Below are 18,290 nucleotides of genomic sequence, written 5' to 3' on the forward strand. Positions count from 1 at the left end.
TTCTTCTTGACTAGGTCCTAGATATGCCACATTTTCTTTTGATGGCTCAGTTTGACATCTTGCCGCTATTTTAAACTTTCTCATGGTTGTCAAACCCTACTCCTGAGGGACAACACTGGATTTCTCGATCGTTTCCTAATTGTGTTCTCACCCTCTGACACTCCACCCACATGCTAATGACGCATTTCTCCTTTTGATGAGGAACAAAAGCCCAATTCTAGTCTGCAATAGAGAAACTTCATATACTGTGCATCATGTAAAGTTTGCCTTTTAGAGCAACAACTACGACATACAAGAGAAAATATGATTGCGGTGTTAATACTTCATTAAGAATGAATAGCCTTTTTTGTGTTCTTTACACAAGCTCAAAAGTACTGGCAAATTGACTGAAGTAGTTTCATTAACTGTTTAACTTTTAAAAAGTCCTTACATGGTGAAGTTTATCAGAAAGATAGCAAAAAAACTTCAGTATTCAAATTCATTTAGTACCTTTATGAAAAGGAAATGCGCTGTGGCCGCTCTGCAAGGCTTAGAGCAGCATGGTTGAGAACTAGCGTAGACCAAGGTCTCACTTGAGGAGATGGGTATAGGATTGTCTAAGTCTACATTTAAGAGAGGGCTTAGTGAGTGTCAATACAGAGAGGGTTTACCATGTTGGGTTCCTCTTCTGTCAGCCAGGAACAGAAAGCTGAGGCTGCAGTGGCCACAGGCTCACCTGGACTGCTGAAGCTGGCAAAAATATAGCCTGGTCTAATTAATCTTTGAGGCCGGTGGAGGTGGTGTAATGGTTTGGTGAAGGGTCTTAACATACTTTAGGCATATTAATATAAATCAATCATGACTTGAATACCACAGCCTACTTCAGTTTTGTTGCCGACCATTTAATTGTTCACATTATAGACCTTTATATAGCACTCTGCACAAAGTGTAGTCGCTGCAATCAGATGAGGACTTAGCTGCCCAAAATATTGTCCAATTGCAAGTTGAATGACCAGTTCTGATCAAGGTGTTAAGAATACACAATTGAATTTAAAGGCTTAAAGTAATAAAGCTTTCATAGCCTGATGGGACATAATATTTATTTGATGTATTTGGATCAAATTTATTTTCAGACAGGCATGTGACAGAATGGAACAAAAGCTTAATTATACCGTATCTGGTTTCTGTAAGCAGTGAGAAAGTCTGAATGTTGTGTGCTGAGAGGGTTATTGGTGTATGGTAAATAGCTCTACGAGTCTGAGGTCCTTTTCTTGATCTCTTCGACTAGTTCTGCCCTGGACACGTCCACCTGTGAACAACAAACACACAGTTTCTTAAAATGGTTTCAAACACTGCAACTGACTACTTTTCCAAGACCCATCACAATATGGTCTACATGACCAAAGCAAACAGCTGCAGATCAATTAAGTCTAAAAAAGCAGGCTGTGCATGAGTGACTGGTCAACATTCAACATCACGATTCAAGCTGTTTATTTCCGCTGCATAAATGTCCAGCTGTGGTAAGAAATAATGGGTACGATTCTAAGATGGTTCCAGTAATTACTTTTAATAGCTTCCCATGAGTAGCAGATTCCTATTGCACACATTATTTACTCTTAAAGAATAAGGTGATGAAAAATGCACCAGCTTTAATAGGCCAAGTTTCAGCTTTTCACAGTCACACAAAAACCTTGTCTCCTTCACTTTTTGACAATTTGAATCTGAAATTGTTCTTTAAATGTTTTTAAATTTTCATAATGAATGGGCCAAAAGAAATGCTCAAAAAGTGAAAAAGTTCAGAGTTGTTTTCTGTAGTTAAAGCACAGGGTTAATTATGTGACTGCACTGTTTCTTATAGAAGTACACAGGGGTCACACTTTTTGCATATTCTGTTACCCCTCTACACTTCTAGCAGAAACAGTGCAGTCACATAATCTGATAATGTCGGCCTGTCAGAATATGTGACTGCACACAAGTAGAAATCTCAGAAACTACCCACTGAAGTCACAGAATTCGACAGTCACAGATTACAGTCCAACACGTCTTTGGCTGGTTTCGGCTTGTAGTGGGCAGCGGACTCGCACAGTTTTTAATAATCTTCATATTCAGCCCTGAGGTTAGTTCGCAGATGGTGACAAATTGAAGTCTTCAATTACAACCGATTATAGTCATGGTTTGCAGAAGGCAGTGTTTTGAGAAACCTCTGTGTTTTCAAAGCAAAACCACCTCCAAGCCAGTGAGGATGAGCCAGGTCTAGAACCTAAATCTAATGCCACAGACTGGCAGGGTGTTGCTGCTTGTGTTTTGTCTCCAAGCGCAGTTCGTTTTCTCATTTTTAACTCCCAGGCAAAACACTAGCTTGTGTTGTGGTGAACTTGTAGGCGATGCTAGCGTGCTGCATACACCCCGTGCCCATACACAGTAGTCTGTCCTATCAGGCTAACAGGCGCAGTGATGATGTGAACTGAAGAATGTGAAGGCGTGTTTTTGAGTGGTTTCTGCAAAGTGAGTGACATACTTGATGATGTCTGCTCGCACATTGTTAAAATAACAATTAAGATATCGTAAACGATACATATCACACACCCCTAGTGGGCAGTTGCTCTTGTAAATGATTTTGTGGACAGAGGAACATCTGATTTCAATGTTTTCTGAGATTTTTTTAAAATCCATTCCCATACTCACATGTACCTACAACCTTCTTTCTGAAGGCCTCAAAGCTCTATGGATCTCACCATGGTGATCCTTACCACTCATTCAACAATCAAGAGCAAAACAAACTAAATGTCTGAGGTTTAAATAAGACAGGCTTCAAAATCCCATCTAACCATGTTCTAACCATCTGCAGCTGATGTGCTGCATCAGATTCTAATTTAAACATTTTAGGGGTGTCCTAACTGTCCTAAACTAATTGCTTTTAATAATTACATTTTACAATTTTTTAAATACATTTCTGCAGTTGTAGGTATTAAGTTATATCTCCCAACATTGTTCTAATGAAGATCAAATGTCCAGATGTTTAAATATGCTCAAAAATCCAAGGTTTTTATGGTGTGTTCAAACTTTATCACATGACTGGATATGGTGGTTTTGAGAACATGTGCGTACACCAAGGTAGCATTCAAAGCCTGTAAACTCAGTTTGGACCAGTCCTACAGCTTATACGTTAAGTTAACCCTTCTCATACCTCTTCTCTGGTGGCCACATTGCGCAGTTTGACAACTCCTTCTTTGAGCTCCTGCTCCCCCAAAATCGCCACTAGAGGGATGCCCGTCTCCTCACAGTGCTGCAGCTGAGTCAGCAGTTTCGGGTTCTTCTTGTACAACACTTCAGCCTGTTTTCAGCAATAGAGGATACAGTCAAAAACACCTCTGACTGGTCGGTTACAAAGTAATAGACATACAGTACTTCATATGTTCAATTCAATAGTATATTAGAAACAATGAAATTAACTTCACTCTTCTCACACACACCTTAATTCCTTCATTCCACAGCTCAGCGGTTAGTTTAAGTCTCTCTTCAAGAAGATTCTTCTGCGCAGAGGCTACAAGAACCTGTGTTTCTGTGGTGCGCACTTTCTCTGCAGACAACTACAAAGAAAAAGACCATAAGACTCATAGGAGGACCAGAATGGCCTTTCTTGAGCACAGATTAAAGTGATCCACAAACAAAGTAAACCACCATTTCTTAAAAAAAACACTGAACCAAAATATACTGTGCGATTTCTCTTTGTGACTCACCTCAGCCTTCTGCTCCATTATAGAGAAGATTCTCTCAATGCCGATGCTAACCCCCACACAGGGCACTTTCCTGCCCTTGGGGTCAAACATGCCCACTAAGCCGTCGTACCGTCCTCCGCCAGCCACACTGCCAACGCTGACACCGCCCTCGTCCCCGGACACCGCTCCATTCTGCTCTGCGGGAGCTGGTGTGGGAGCCTGTAGCGTCTGACAAAGCACGGCCTCATAGATCACGCCAGTGTAGTAATCTAACCCACGCGCCAGACTCAGATCAAACACCACCTATAGTGAGAGAGAGAGAGAGAGAGAGAGAGAGAGAGAGAGAGAGAGAGAGAGAGAGAGACAGTGAAAAAGTAACTGTGATTGATACAATGGATTAATCTGCTAATTTACTACTGAAGTACTAATTATAATCATATCTAACTAGCCTTTCTTCTCTGTTGTCTCCTGCTTCTGTTGCCAGATGTTCTTTTAACATCTTAATTCAGTCCTGCTGAAGTCGTAGTTTTTGTAGTTTTGTTAGGCCATATTTTGGCACTCCATGTCAAAGCTGGATTTTCACACAACCTCCCGGTTGCTGCAGTGACGGATTAGGCAAAAAAGCCTCAGAATACCTGCTTCGTACCCTGGCCTTTCTCACCAAGTCATCCCGCCACACGCTTGTTATCAGAACCCTAATGCGCATTTGACAAATGTGCTGAGAGGACGGAGACCTACTGATACTGACGGTGGAATTAATAAAGTTTCATCTGTGCCGCAAATGATTCTTCTTCCATGTTCCAATGAAACAAAAAGCCATTACGCCCCCTACGCTTCCTGTAGTGTGCTGCAATCTGTCGGATTGCCAACGAAAGCATTTGTTTCCTGAAAGTAAAGCTAGTGACAATGAAAGCTGGAATCTTCATCAACGTTTTATTTAAGCCACAGCCCTTTTTTGGAACTAGTAGATGCAGCACTGTTTTACAAAATGTGGAGCCAAAAGAAAGTTCATATACAGTTCATTCCTACTGTATACACAGAAGTACAAAAATACTTTGCTCAGACACAACTGGGCCAACACTCGTTATCCTTCTGCTTCACCACTCATTATTTCACTGCCTTTAACCATTCTGAAAGAAATGAGCTGAATCTCAAGTGCTGGTTCAGCCAAAAATATTATGTACGTCCACCCCCCATCTTTACCCAGAGTACAGTTGAACAGCCTCAGCAAGCTTGCTTGTCTGAAGTTGGTGAAGTTGGTGTGGCACTGGGGCTGCAAGGTTAATGTAGATAATGAGTAATGGAAGCGTATTCTCCTCCAATTAGCCAAAACCACTGCAAATAAAGTCAAATTAAGACTTCTTTATGTGGTTTCCTCATATAAAATACATCACATAGCTAAAAACAGTAGTAACAGCCATAACAACATGCTACCATATGACATACCATGTTGACATAATGACAACAGTTAGCTTACATTATTTGTACTAGCTACATTGGCCTCATAGCTGGGGGGGGGTGGCTTCATAGGGCAGAAACCGACCTGGAGTAGCAACAACTGTGACGGTATTCCCCCCATTACAGATCAGTGGAGCATTGATGTGATTTTAAACTACTTTTTAAATAGTTAGGAGTTCCCATCTCAACGCATTCAGGTGTTTTAATTATCCCTCCAAAACAAATAAACAAACAAACAACTAAATGAATCAAATTAATAAAAACAGTTTTTTAGTAATTTAAAATGCTTAAAAAGCTTTTACGCTACACAGAATCGGCCACTTTGGAATTAAAGGGAATCAGTGTTCCAGTGTATGTATGATAAATTAAATAGAAACTCAATGTCTGCCTGAAGAGTTTAAAAGTAAAGCCCTTACTACTTATCATGGAATTGCAACTCTGAGAACTTCTGACAAGTTCTGGCTTTCTAAGAGAAATTCTACTGAACTGTCCAAGTTGATCTATCCCACTTGGAAATCACAAACATTCCAGTTCCAACAGGCTCAGACCACGTTTGGAAAATGACTAGGATCTCCAACCTCACCTTGTCTGTAACCTGGAAGAGCTGCAGGAAGCTGAAGAGCTGTTTCATGTCAGTGAGGCCGGCACAGGCCTGCTTGTTCTGGGAAAGCTTCGGGTCCTGGAGCAGCTTCTCCGCTAGGTTCATCCCACCTGCAGTACACAGGTGCCAGAGGTTAAACAACACGCATGTACACAGAAAGCAAAGCCTACCTCACCACTGGATAACTCAGCAAATCTTACACAACTTCACTTTCACATCCACAGTAGGTGTGAATCAGACTTTGATAGGGAAGTGTTGTAAATCCACTGTTCATGTTGCTGCTAAATTCACTTGTTGTTAAAGTATTATATACACCTGCCTGCTGCCTTTGAATTTCCAGTGAATATGTGACTTAGAGAAATTGTTATGGCAAGAATCTGGGCTTTTACGTTGATTAACAGGTGCCTGTGTGTGTGTTCAGCACACTCTGCCATTATTTTAAGCACGTCGTTATGCAGGACATGGCAAAAATACAGTAGATCACATACACTACGATAAGGGGTGAAGTAAATATCCTGCTGCACTGCTGACTATTACGCTGAAGTTCTTGTTTAAACCTACAGTTTAGTACTTAATATGTAAATCTTTTATTTACAGTTTTGCCAAAATGAAAGAATTTAAACGTTCAAGAAAAATTAATGGTTTACATTAATTGACTAAATAATTGACTGATTAAATGCTAGAAAGGTTGTCGTTAGTGGCCGCCCTACAAGCATCTAGACTTTTCTCTGTTCTAGTACTAAGGTGGTGAAACGAAGTTCCCCTGGGTGTCCAATCATAAGACCCATGAGTACTTAAATCAGCGCTAATCTTGGACCAAGGCTTGTGACTGCACTCAGGCCAAGTTTAGTACATGTTCTGTATTATGCATCTTTTTTTCTAGATATCCATACAGACTTTTGTCTCTGGACGTATCTATGGTCTCTCTGGACAGCCTATTCACACTAGCTAGGGACCTATTCTGAGTGAACAGCAAAGCACTTTTGGATAAGAGCATCTGTTAAATGTCATCGATTTAAGTGTAAATGTACACCACAAATCTGGTAGAAAATCAGCATCAAGGTCCAGCATGCAGCGTCCTGTACTAATGCTTAAAACACAGACATGTGACAGATCTCGACGGTTGCTGTTCATGAGATGAGAGACCATCTGCTGACTTCAGGACTCACTCCCTGTAAGCTAACAGAGTAAGAACAAAATGTTATTTAGCATAGGAGAAACTTTCAGTAATAGTCAGTGACCAATAAAGGAAATTATTCCCATAAGTCGCCTTCCTCTCGCCTGCATTTATATAAGCCTGTCACAGTGAAGGATAGAGGCAAAGATGCAAAGCTGCTTTAGGCTAGGTGTAGACTGCAGGATTTGTTTAAAAATGTAAACACGCTTATCCCAGAACGAGCTCCTGGCCGTCTCAGAGTACAAGACCGGAGCTAACTGCTGCTCGTGAAAATGAGAAGGCTTAACCCTTCCAACCACAAACAATTCTGGGCTTTTCACCCTCAATTCCTTTATTTCTGACCTTGTAACCACAAATCTTCACATATGTTTTTCCATTAAAATCCTAGAGTACTCAGAAACATCATAATCCACTAAAAACCTTAGACATCATGATAATATTCAGATAAAAAAAAAATCCTCTCAGCCTTATTTTTATTCCAAGACATTTGATGGTGGAATTATCTATAGCTCAGTACTGTCTAAGAATATACACATTTGGGCAGAAAAGAACTCACTAGTAAAACGTGATACACTGCAAATTTGTCTTAAACATATCTAATATTTCTCATTATATATTCGCATATATTTTTATTAAAATATCTCATGGTTTTTCCATATCTGCTTATTTAAGTTAATTTAAGTCATGTTATGTGATGAAATTATCTTTGTACAGCTGATGGTAACCAGCCAATTTACACTTTTGTAACACATTTACAACATCTGATTAAGTTAAGAGAAAAATAAATAAATAAATACAAACTTCCCTCAATTGCAGTATGCAAATGAGACCTTTTTTTTTTTGAGCCTCCGAGGAACAATTTTCACCCTGATCTTAAAAGATGTTTTGGGAGAGCCAATAGAAGCTAAAATCAGAAAGAAAATCTGCAGTGAGTACATAGACTTAGAAGTGGGCCATGGACTTGGAGCCCAAAGCACAGAGCAGATGTGCACGCTGAGCACAGACGATAGCTGCAGGCAGAGATCAGTTAAACTTGAGAAGATCAGTAAACAAAACCTTCAAAGGAACTCTGCCGCTCAGCTAGTCAGCCGTTTCAGTTAGAGATGGCATGATCCAGCTCTTTTCTTCTCACTATGATAATGATACTGAAACCTTGAGTCTCAGCCAATACCAAACTGATATTTTTAACTAAAGCTCTCCACAACTACTCAAACACGCGACTATCCTACAGAACGAATCACATAGCCAACAACCTGATATTCAAACCAGGTTTTCTGCTACGATCAGTCTGACACACATCCCCATCAATATCAATCAATCAATCAATCAATACCAATAGGCCAGCTTATATTTCAGTACAGAACCCTTTGTGCTTCAAGTATAGTTTGGCTTGAGCCACCATCTCTCAGGACGCATGGAAGACAAGCATTGTTCTCTGTCCTGAAGCAAAGGTTGTAGAAAGGACTCCCCCAAGTGACTGAACAGCAGAATCACTTGCTGCACTATATATCCAAATGTTTGAACATAGCTTCTAATGAATGCATTCAGCTATGGTTAAACATTACTGCACCCATTAAAGACTCAGATATGCAAATGCACGCACAGCTTGTCTAGTCCCTGTTGAGAAGTTCTGCCAATAGAATTGACTCGCTGGAGCAGATAAACATGAACCTACAGGCACCATACTTGAATGCCAGATGTGGGCTAGAGGGGTATAAAGCCCCCCAGCTTTGAGATGTGGAATGTTGGAATCGAGTAGAAAGCCATCCCTTGACGGTAGAGACCATTATTCCAACAAAAGCAGGATACACTCAATATTAAATGAGTAGGTGTCCCAACACTTTTATCCATATAGCATTTATGGGTTCAGGCTTCAATTTCATGCATGTTTGGACCCCACACATTTTTTTTATTTCAGCCCATTGACTACATCTGGGAAACAGGGCAAAAGCCTTAGATTAGGGTGCCACACTGTTCCACAGCACTGCAACAGTACACCTTGTTATAGGCTCCATAATAACTATTTAGTGCATCAAGTGTTTAAGAGTGGTGGTCCCTGCGCCGTTTAGATATTTCCCCGCACCAACACATCCGATCATGACAGGCTTGATTATGAGCTGATCTGGTGTGCAGTCTGAACCCTCTGTTGTTAACCTCTATAGTCGAGCAGGAAAACACTAAACTACAATGCTGTGGCTTTCCAGGACACGCACATACTGTTTTAATGAGAAGAGTAAACACGGAGTGTCTGGAGGAGGGAGTTTTAGACAGAGATGCTGTGTTCTGAGGAAATCCCATCAATCCTATAAAGCTCAGAGGAGGAAAAGGAGCAGTGTAGGAGGAGCTTAAAAGGTGAGAGAAGGACAGACACAGAGAGAAAGAGCGAGAGAGAATAAGAAAGAGAGAAAGAGAGAGAGCAGACTCACCCTGCATGCTGACGTACTCTCCGATCTGATCAGCCACTTCCTCAGACAGGCCTTTTTCTTTCACCATCTCATTTTTTACATCCTCCCACGGCATCTGCGCGCACACACACACACACACACTTGCAGTTAAATACTTGTAAATCTACTTACAAATTATGTTTTTGGCTTAAATTGTGTTTTAATGTTTTAGTCTTGAAAAGCCAAAACACTGCAGAGTTTCCCCCTCAACACACTTCATCCGGTTAATGAAGAGCCTGCTAATTAACAGACACTTATAATCAGGAGAACACCCAGCTGTGCAGAACTGCACCCCTGCAGGACTGGAACTGGTCTAACACAACCTGTGCCCTTTTCATAACATATTACTGTGGTTAAAATAATGCTATCTGGATTACATAGCGAACTGTAGCTGAACACAAAGCACTGTAATAACCAGTGTCCACTTTATGTCGTGCTTTCTGCCTTTCTTCCCCTAAATGTTAAAATGTTTCCTGTACAGTTGCCATTTTGTAAGTAAACTTAAACAAACGGGGCTCTGTTTAGTGTTGAGATCATCTTAACTAATAGAGACTCAGTTCAGTTTGATGCTCACTCTCGTCAATTAAAGCAACATTATGTAGCATTTCTACCTAAAAAGAACAGCTTTACAATCATGTTGTTTCTCCACTGAGTGGGGGAATATATCTCCCTCGTTGCTATTCTGGGTTTGGCACACTGCAGAAAAAAAGCACTCGAGAACTGTCCAATGCTGCGTCACGTTTGTGTAAAATGCTGTAATTGCAGTCCACATGCTTCTTACACGGTCAGTAACGGTTCTAGATTTCTCAGCTTGTTTAGAAATGCATGTGTAAAGAGTGTCCTTCAGAGGTAGCTCCAAACACAAATTACACTCCCTGACTGTAGGGGAAGCCCAAGAGCAAGAAATATCAAGTCTCACATAATGCTGCTTTAAAGAGGTGCTGAAATTGAAAAACTGTATTTTTCTTAGCATAGCTCAATAATAAGAGCTGGGATCCGAGAAGGGACATACCATGAAGTCAAACACTGTTGTTCCTCCAAGACAAAAAACACTAAAGCTACACACTTGCAGAGTGGTCTAGCCTGTGCATCACTTTGCACTCCGCTCTCTCACCTTGTCCAGTTTGTCCACAGTTGAACAGATGGTACGGAACTTCTCATCTGGAACTCCACACACTGCAAACATCCCGTCTAGGATACGTCTGTCATTCACCTGGGACAGCATGGTAAGAGGACAAACTCAGACTGACAGACAAAAGATGTTTTTTTTTTTTGTTTTTTTTTTTTTTTTTGGACATCAGAAGACATGTTTGACCTACTGGTTGAACAGTGTTAACTGGTGGGGTACAAACCTCCATTGATCGTTAGCTAGATTAGTCTCATAGCTTCAGAAAACAACTATAAAAGCACATCATTTTAGACACCAAACATGTCTAGACATACATCTACTTCAGGGGTAGAAGGGGAGAAGTTTTGGCAGCTGACCTTAATGTGGAAGTCTCCTAGGTCCAATTCACTTAGGATCTCGTAAACGATTTTTAGACACTCTGCATCCGGGATCATCGGGTCATACTGACCTGCAATGTCGAAATCCTGAAGTGAGAGAAAAAGACGGAAATACAGCCTTTAGAACATGCGTACCATTATCCCAACAACATTTGTGTCTCTCATTGAGTGCTTTCAATAAGACCCCACAAACATACCTGCGTTAACATAAGCTTTATTTGTTAGTATACACTAATTCTTGTTTCTACACTCACTGTCCATTTCATCAGCTCCACATACCATATAGAAGCACTCTGAAGTTCGGCCTGTAGTCCATCTGTTTCTCTGCATACTCAGCCTCCTTTCACCCTTTTCTTCAGTGGTCAGGACCCCACAGGGTCACCACAGAGCAGGTATTTGGATGGTTGGTCATTCTCAGAACTGTATTGACACTGACGTAATGGTGGTGGTGTTAGTGTGTGTTGAGTTCTTAAACACTGTGTCCACTCACAGCCCACTCTATTAGACACCCCTATATAGTTAGTACACCTTAGTAGTAAAGCCAGAAGCAGGAACACCTTTTGCTGCACAGTTTACGTTGGTCATCCTCTAGTCCATCAGTAGTCAAGGTGAATGCTGCCCATACAAAGCTGCTGGTTGGTGGACTGTTTGCAGTCCAGCAGAGACACTGAAGTGTTCAAAAACTCCAGCAGCACTGCTATGTCGGATTGTGCCGGCTGACTCATACCAGCACAACACACTCCAACATGTCACCACCATGTTCGTGCCACTGCAGTGCTGAGACCACCCAACCCAACCCACCACCCAAATAATACCTGCTCTGTGGTGGTCCTGTGGGGTCCTGACCCTTGAAGAACCGGATGAAAGGAGGCTAACAAAGTATGCAGAGAAACAGATGTACTACAGTCCGTAATTACAGAACTACAAAGCTCTCCTATGTGGTAAGTGGTGCTAATATAATAGACAATGAGTGTAGAAACAAGGAATTTAGTAATTAAATAGTAATGTATTAATGTTATAGCTGATCTGTGTATTTATAACATGACTGTACTCACACACTGGTAAAACTCCCTGTAGCGGCCCCGGGTCATAGCAGGGTTGTCTCTGCGGTACACTTTAGCGATGTGGTAGCGCTTGATGTTTGTGATTTTGTTCATGGCCAGGTAACGAGCGAAGGGAACCTGAACAGGGAGAAGATAAGGAAGCAGGACAGCAGAAGCAGGAAGAAACTGACAAGAATAACCTGCAATAATATAACTGCTAATTCAAGAGGGTCAGAATAACATTCCCAAAAGTCTAAAGTAAACAAAGCTCATATATTACTGATTCTGCAGTGATTAGCATGATGTATAAGGTAGCTAATAATGCATTTAGTGCATTAGTTTAACTTGGTAACAACTTGCACATGGCAGATGGTGTTGCAGTGCAGAGAATGTCTCATTCTAAGTGTGAAAAATGGGTCGCAAAGCAGATGTTAATGATGCGTGTTACCAAAGTCCACAGTGTGAAGGAAGTAGCTGAATTTGCAGGTGTATCATAATGTACGATCATATGGGTCTACCAGCAGTAGCAGACATCCCAGTCTACGGGAAAATCTTATTCTTGAGCAGAAGGGAGCAAGGCCTCTTTCATACCACAGTTTTCTGCTGAGAGTTCTTTCAGAAATTGGTGGTGAAGGAGCTGCGTTGAGTTCTAGAAGCAATTTGTGCCTGAAGCAAAGCGACTTTAAGTCACAAGCCATGAAACACGCCAGTTTCCTCTTTCTGCCACAATTCTGACAAGAATTTCCTGCAGACCGGTATGACTGTACACTTGGATACACCTGCAAATTCTGCTACTTCCTTCACACTATGGCCCATTTTTAACATCTGCTCTGCAACACATTATCCACCCAGTGAACGAGACATTCACTGCACTGTACCACCTCTTCTTAACTAATGAATCATATTACACAAGCAGGTATTTACAGCTTAATCATCCTTGTGGATACGAGGTTCCTCGTCTGGGAAGCTAATGTTGCAAGGTATACGTTTAGCATTACCACTGTCTATTTAGTGCTGCTGAAGAAACAAAAGATTTAAAACTGCTTAAATAACAATAGAGGATACAGTTAGGTCATATCTCAAAGACAGCAGCTCTCCTCCCTGGTCCTTGAGATCATAGATAAGTTTTGAGTCCTCGCCATACTTTCCTGTCAATGTTTCCTGTGGGGGGGAAATATTCACACAATATTCATAAAGCCTACAGGCATGTCGCTAGTAAAGCTACAGCAATCCTAATTTGAAAACAAACGTGTAAGGACGGGCAAGCATACCTTAAGCTCAAAGACTGGGGTGTCAATGGTTTCAGCACCATGGCGTTTAAAGCAGCTGATGATGGTGTTGAAGACCTTCTCTCTGATGGCCATCTGTTTGGGGTTGTAGTCCCTGGTCCCCTGCACATAAGTACATACAGAAACATCAGGCAAACATCATATATGTTCAAACATGTGGCAGTTCATGCACACCAATACAAACAGCATATTTCTGCTGGTCTTACCTTGGCGGTTTTGAGAACAAATGTGTGTTTGCCATCGTCTCCTCCAAGCTGTGCCTTTAGCTGTAAGAGTTTGGCAACTTCCTCATCAATCTGCAACATTACAAATTTACATTAGACACTGAAAGAAAACAGCTGAAGCTAAAGAAGTGACTTCTGAACATCTTAATGCCTAAACGGGACTGGAACGTTTGATGTAATTTCAATTTGCTTTTGTGGCTACATATTACCATGTCTTACATACGCTACATGTTCAAATGTTTGTGGACACCCCTTCTAATGAATGCATTTAGCTAGTTGCAGTCATTGCTGAGACAGATGTAAAAATGCAGACACACAGCTTGTCTAGTCCCTGAAGACAAGTATTGCCAATGGCAATGCTTTTCGGATTAGATATGCTTAGCAGGGGGAAGGTCTCCTTATGCCAGTGCAAAAGATACCTGTAGCTACTTAATGACAATCTGCTTTTACCAGAGCACAGGGATGAAATGTACGCTAAATACACAGATATGGCTTTAAGTTGTGCATTATGTTTTTAGCAGACGCCGAAACCATAGAGATATTCATAGCGATTTATGATGATAGGTGAGGAGTAGTGTGAGAAATCTCATGCTAGTATAAACAATTGTGAATGAGCCAACAAAATTACAAAAATTACTTAAAATCAGTAACAACTTAATTATTGGGCCTAATTGGTCATAATGTATTGGCAATATGTTGAAACAGGTCTATACAGCTATTTTAAGTCACGGGTTATGTGATACTGTAAACTAACATTTATATAATCAATTATATAACTTATTTTTCTTGAGGGTGCTGTTATCAACCACTGAAATTAAGGGTCAAGGCAAGACTGTGCCTGGTGGGAGCGGTTGGCCCCCGCCCGCATCTACGTAAGGTTCTTAGTTTTGTTAAAAGATATAAAGGACGGGGTTCTCCTTTTTCTGGTAAAAGTCGGCTGAGTGAAACTGCAGGTCCAGCTCGGAGGTTTACTGAGACGGCTGTCTCTTACCAGGATCGAAGGGCTCTCCCGATCCAGTGACTGGTGAGTAACAGCAAGTCTCATTGTAAAACTGAAAGCAAGCATTCTGCCAAGTATGCTTTCAGTTTGTTTGTGCAGATTGTGAAATAAAGGGACCTTTTTATAGGAAATCTCTGGTGTGGAGTCGATCCTCCCTTTGATTCAAAATTTCTATATGACTTTCGTTTAACGTAGCGCTGTCAAAATGCGCACTGAGGAAATTGTTGTGACACGTGCTCTGGCACTGGACACGAAGTGGCTGCATGCGCCTGCAAGCCTCCTCAGTGGCGGGTTGCTATTTCCCTCAAACACACTGCTGCTTCTTTCCATAGTTAGCATTAGCTATATTTTAATTCTCCATCACTTTACTACTGAGATGCAGCAGAACAGGCAACCAATGCCAGTTAGTAAAAGTTCATGTGACTTAAATGAAAAATACTATAATGCTTCCATGAGAATGCGTTAATATTGTGATCCTGTTGTTTAGTGTGATAGTGATAATTCTACATACAATAATGGTTTTCATTTCCGTTATGGCCCAGCCCTGACGCCTAGACAGAAATGGTGCAACATGAGTAAACGCCAGAGCAGTATAGTCTGTATACAGTACAGCGTGTGTGAGTGAGTGCAGCAAAAGAAAGCTCTGACCTGAGATACAGTCATTCCACAGAGGTAGCGCAGAGAGCGGACAGATGGTGCAGCACGTCGTCCCATCAGTCCAGTACAGAGACGCACACATCCCAGCCCCAGCGTTGCCATGTTTTAGTCCACAAACACAGCACGCGGTTCAAGACCACGACAGCACAGTCCACGTGTCAGAAGGCCCGTCAGTGAAAAGTCAGTACACACAGCAGAGGTCCGATTCCAGTACATAGAGTGTGGAGCAGTAGTCCAACAGCAAAATCACAGCAGTTTCAAGATCCAATCACAATGGACGATGATGGCGATAATGATGTTCACAACGATGGCAACAGGTAGGGAGGCAGTTTCCGCAGCAACAAGCAGGAAGAACAGGAGAAAAGTGGTGAGCAACCCTATCACTAGGGGGCCGCGGCCCACAAGGGAGGCATCACAGCAATAAAGGAAGCAAAACATGAGAGTAGGGCGTCAAAAACCGACTGGACACTACAGCTTCTACTCTGACATCATCAAAATGATCACACACCAACACACACCTCAGCTCATAACACATAAACCCAAAGTAAGACACAGTAAATACTAAAGGTCTAACTGTGATGCAGAAGTGCTGGAATGAAGAGAAAACAGTTTACTGTTTATTGTAAAAAGATTTTATTTCACATCATTTGGGAGATTTTTTTTGGTCCATTCACGAGGATACTTTGACCAAATGTAAAGAACAACTGCCAGATTCACATTAGATCTAAATATGGTGCTCGACAGACAAGCCTCAAGTGACTATCACTATTCAAGCTGCTGTAAAACAACGATGTGTGGCAACAGTGGCCTGCAAGTACAAACATCAACAGTAAATATCATCACTGAATATTAGAAACAGATCCTAAAGGACCACTTAAAAGTAAACCTTTCCTGTATTACTGTATAATTAATTGATAAGGATATAAATAAAGCCATTCAGAGTGATCTGATGTGATTTGCATTGTTTTAGGGAAACTTATGAGTTTAATGCCTAATTAGACATGTTGCCTGATGCTGCAGACATTGTGGTGTGATAGTTATAATAAACAGTGCAGCATAAAATATGTTTCTAACTTAAATTCATGTCAGAGGGGTAGATGCAGAATATAATATGACTTGTAATGACTTTTTTTTTTATTCCCCCAAATTTCTCTACAATTAACCATCTCCAACCAATTGATATGCTGTGAATGACCGCTGATGATGTATGGACCAACAGAAATGCTCCAAAATGTATATTTAGGTCTTAACTACTTACATTTACATTTAAGGCATTTAACTGACACTCTTATCCAAGAGCGACTTACTCGAGGTTACTGGTATTAAAGAGTTAGGCCAAAGTAGTGTTAGGAGTCTTGCCCAAGGACTCTTATTAGTGTAGCACAGCACAGCCAGACTGGGAATCAACCCCAGTCTCCCACGTGGTGTGGTAGCTCACTGGCAGGTAGTGGTTTTATCTGTTGCAACACACCACACCAACACTTCACTCAACAGGAATTCTGAAAAATCAATGAAGTCCTTCTTTAATATCTGTTTCTAAAACTCAGTACCAAAATCGACTGATTTGCTGTTTGTACTTGTTGGCCACTGTTGCCATAAACAGCTCTACTTCAACTTTTTAAAACATGGAAATTCCCCGAACTGCTGTTTTACAACAACACAGATAGTGATAGTGGAAACTGCTGCACACACGTCTGTCTCTCAGACCTGTCGTTCACCACATCGTTGCTGTCAGGCAAAAATGAATGGGCCAAAAGAAATGCTCCAAAGTTACTTGAAATAAAGTCTTTGAACTAAATTGAGTTAAAATTGACATTTTAGAGATGCAAGATTTTTGTAAAAGCAAAAATTAATAAGTAAATAAATGTGTTAAATGTAAATGCATGTTTCCCCCCTTTTCTTCTTTACAGACAGCTTTCTCAGCTTCACTGAAACACACCTGACAGATCCTGTGTGCTTCACATAGTGTTTCTAGTCTTAACTGTCCTTCAATCAGCATCCATTAACAAGTCTGTCTGTCTGTCTGTCTGTCTATCTCTCTGTCTGTCTGTTTATCTGTCTGTCTGTCTGTCTATCTGTCTGTTTATCTGTCTATCTGTCTGTTTATCTGTCTGTCTGTCTGTTTATCTGTCTGTCTGTTTATCTGTCTGTCTGTTTATCTGTCTGTCTGTCTGTTTGTTTATCTGTCTGTCTGTCTGTTTGTTTATCTGTCTGTCTGTCTGTCTGTCTGTTTGTTTATCTGTCTGTCTGTCTGTCTGTCTGTTTGTTTATCTGTCTGTCTGTCTGTCTGTCAGGAGCTGACAGCTCTGGCAGAGATATTGCATCAGCTTTCCCCCAGCTGGCCAGCAATACAGCAAAACTGTACAGAAATGACTTCTTCAGCTACACACAATAAGAGCATCCCTGCTCTCTTCCCTTCCCTTAATCCTCTAATCCACATTTTCCGTTCCACCTTAAACAAGAACATACACCAATATAACAGATGCGCTATTTAAGGTGGACCGGATAATTCAAAAATGAAAGCCAGCCATGAAGCTTAAAAGGCGAATAAAATCAAAGCCCGCCTCGGTAAAATGTTTACAGTGGTGCTGATATTCATGTGGGCTATATTAGCTGAATAATCTGTGTGAAAATGCTGATTAATGTTGCAGAAGGCCGCAGAGACCGGCGCTACGTTAGCTAGCTAGTGCTAGCCAGCTAGCCAGCTACCCCATACGATGGCCGGCACATGCAGACACACAGGGACATTACGGCCCCTGCAACGTTGAAAACAGAGAGGTATTTCGGCACCTGTGCGCTCATACTGACCTGATCTTTGCTGGCTTTGTCGGCCTTGAGTTTCCTGACCACCTCTCCCTGTGCTTTAATGGCTTCTTGTATCTGCGCTTTATCGGCCATGGTGCTGCTCTCAGTGAGGCGCAGGACTGGTCGCTAACTAAAGGCGTCAGACGGGCAGAGCCCACGTGTACCCACGTAGATCCCATGCTTTTTAATTCAGCACTTGTTCTCGTTGATGATCTGTTTTTGATGATAATCACGCACATTTAGGTGCATCGTGTTTATTTTGCATAAAACCATAAACGCATTTCTGACTGTAGTTTGCTGCTACACACCTGTTTACTGGTTTTCCCCATAGAAAAATTCCCCATAGATGTGCACCCTTCCAATGTCACAGTGAGACAAATACACTAGT

At 41.3% G+C, this 18,290-nt stretch overlaps 1 protein-coding gene across 2 annotated transcripts; it reads right to left on the reverse strand.

Moving 5' to 3' along the window:
* Nucleotides 1-1,052: 1,052 nt before the first annotated feature.
* On the reverse strand, nt 1,053-18,033 carry hars (histidyl-tRNA synthetase). Of its 2 annotated transcripts, XM_072668222.1 has the most exons (14): nt 17,906-17,994; nt 15,089-15,480; nt 13,423-13,512; nt 13,199-13,318; nt 12,993-13,088; nt 11,940-12,065; nt 10,864-10,971; nt 10,493-10,591; nt 9,361-9,454; nt 5,740-5,867; nt 3,720-4,001; nt 3,453-3,569; nt 3,167-3,313; nt 1,053-1,288 (listed from the first exon to the last, which is right to left on the reverse strand). In XM_072668222.1, exons 2-14 carry the CDS (start codon nt 15,197-15,199, stop codon nt 1,229-1,231), a joined length of 1,578 nt encoding a protein of 525 aa, XP_072524323.1. In that variant the 5' UTR covers nt 15,200-15,480; nt 17,906-17,994; the 3' UTR covers nt 1,053-1,228. The 2 variants fall into 2 exon arrangements, with proteins under 2 accessions (XP_072524323.1, XP_072524324.1); XM_072668223.1 differs by lacking the exon at nt 15,089-15,480 and having other exon boundaries at nt 17,906-18,033.
* Between the last annotated feature and the right edge of the window lie 257 nt (nt 18,034-18,290).

The sequence above is a fragment of the Salminus brasiliensis genome, chromosome 2, assembly GCF_030463535.1.
Source record: "Salminus brasiliensis chromosome 2, fSalBra1.hap2, whole genome shotgun sequence".
Lineage (NCBI taxonomy): Eukaryota > Metazoa > Chordata > Actinopteri > Characiformes > Bryconidae > Salminus > Salminus brasiliensis.

Bases quoted from the DNA above. Each gene is read 5' to 3' on its own strand.
- hars (XM_072668222.1), bottom strand. From the start codon at position 15,199: ATGGCAACGCTGGGGCTGGGATGTGTGCGTCTCTGTACTGGACTGATG. The intron at 9,455-10,492 runs GTGAGAGAGCGG...GTGTGCGCGCAG, and splicing joins CTGTGGACAAACTGGACAAG to ATGCCGTGGGAGGATGTAAA. The intron at 1,289-3,166 runs GTATGAGAAGGG...TGTTGTTCACAG, and splicing joins ATGTGGCCACCAGAGAAGAG to GTGGACGTGTCCAGGGCAGA.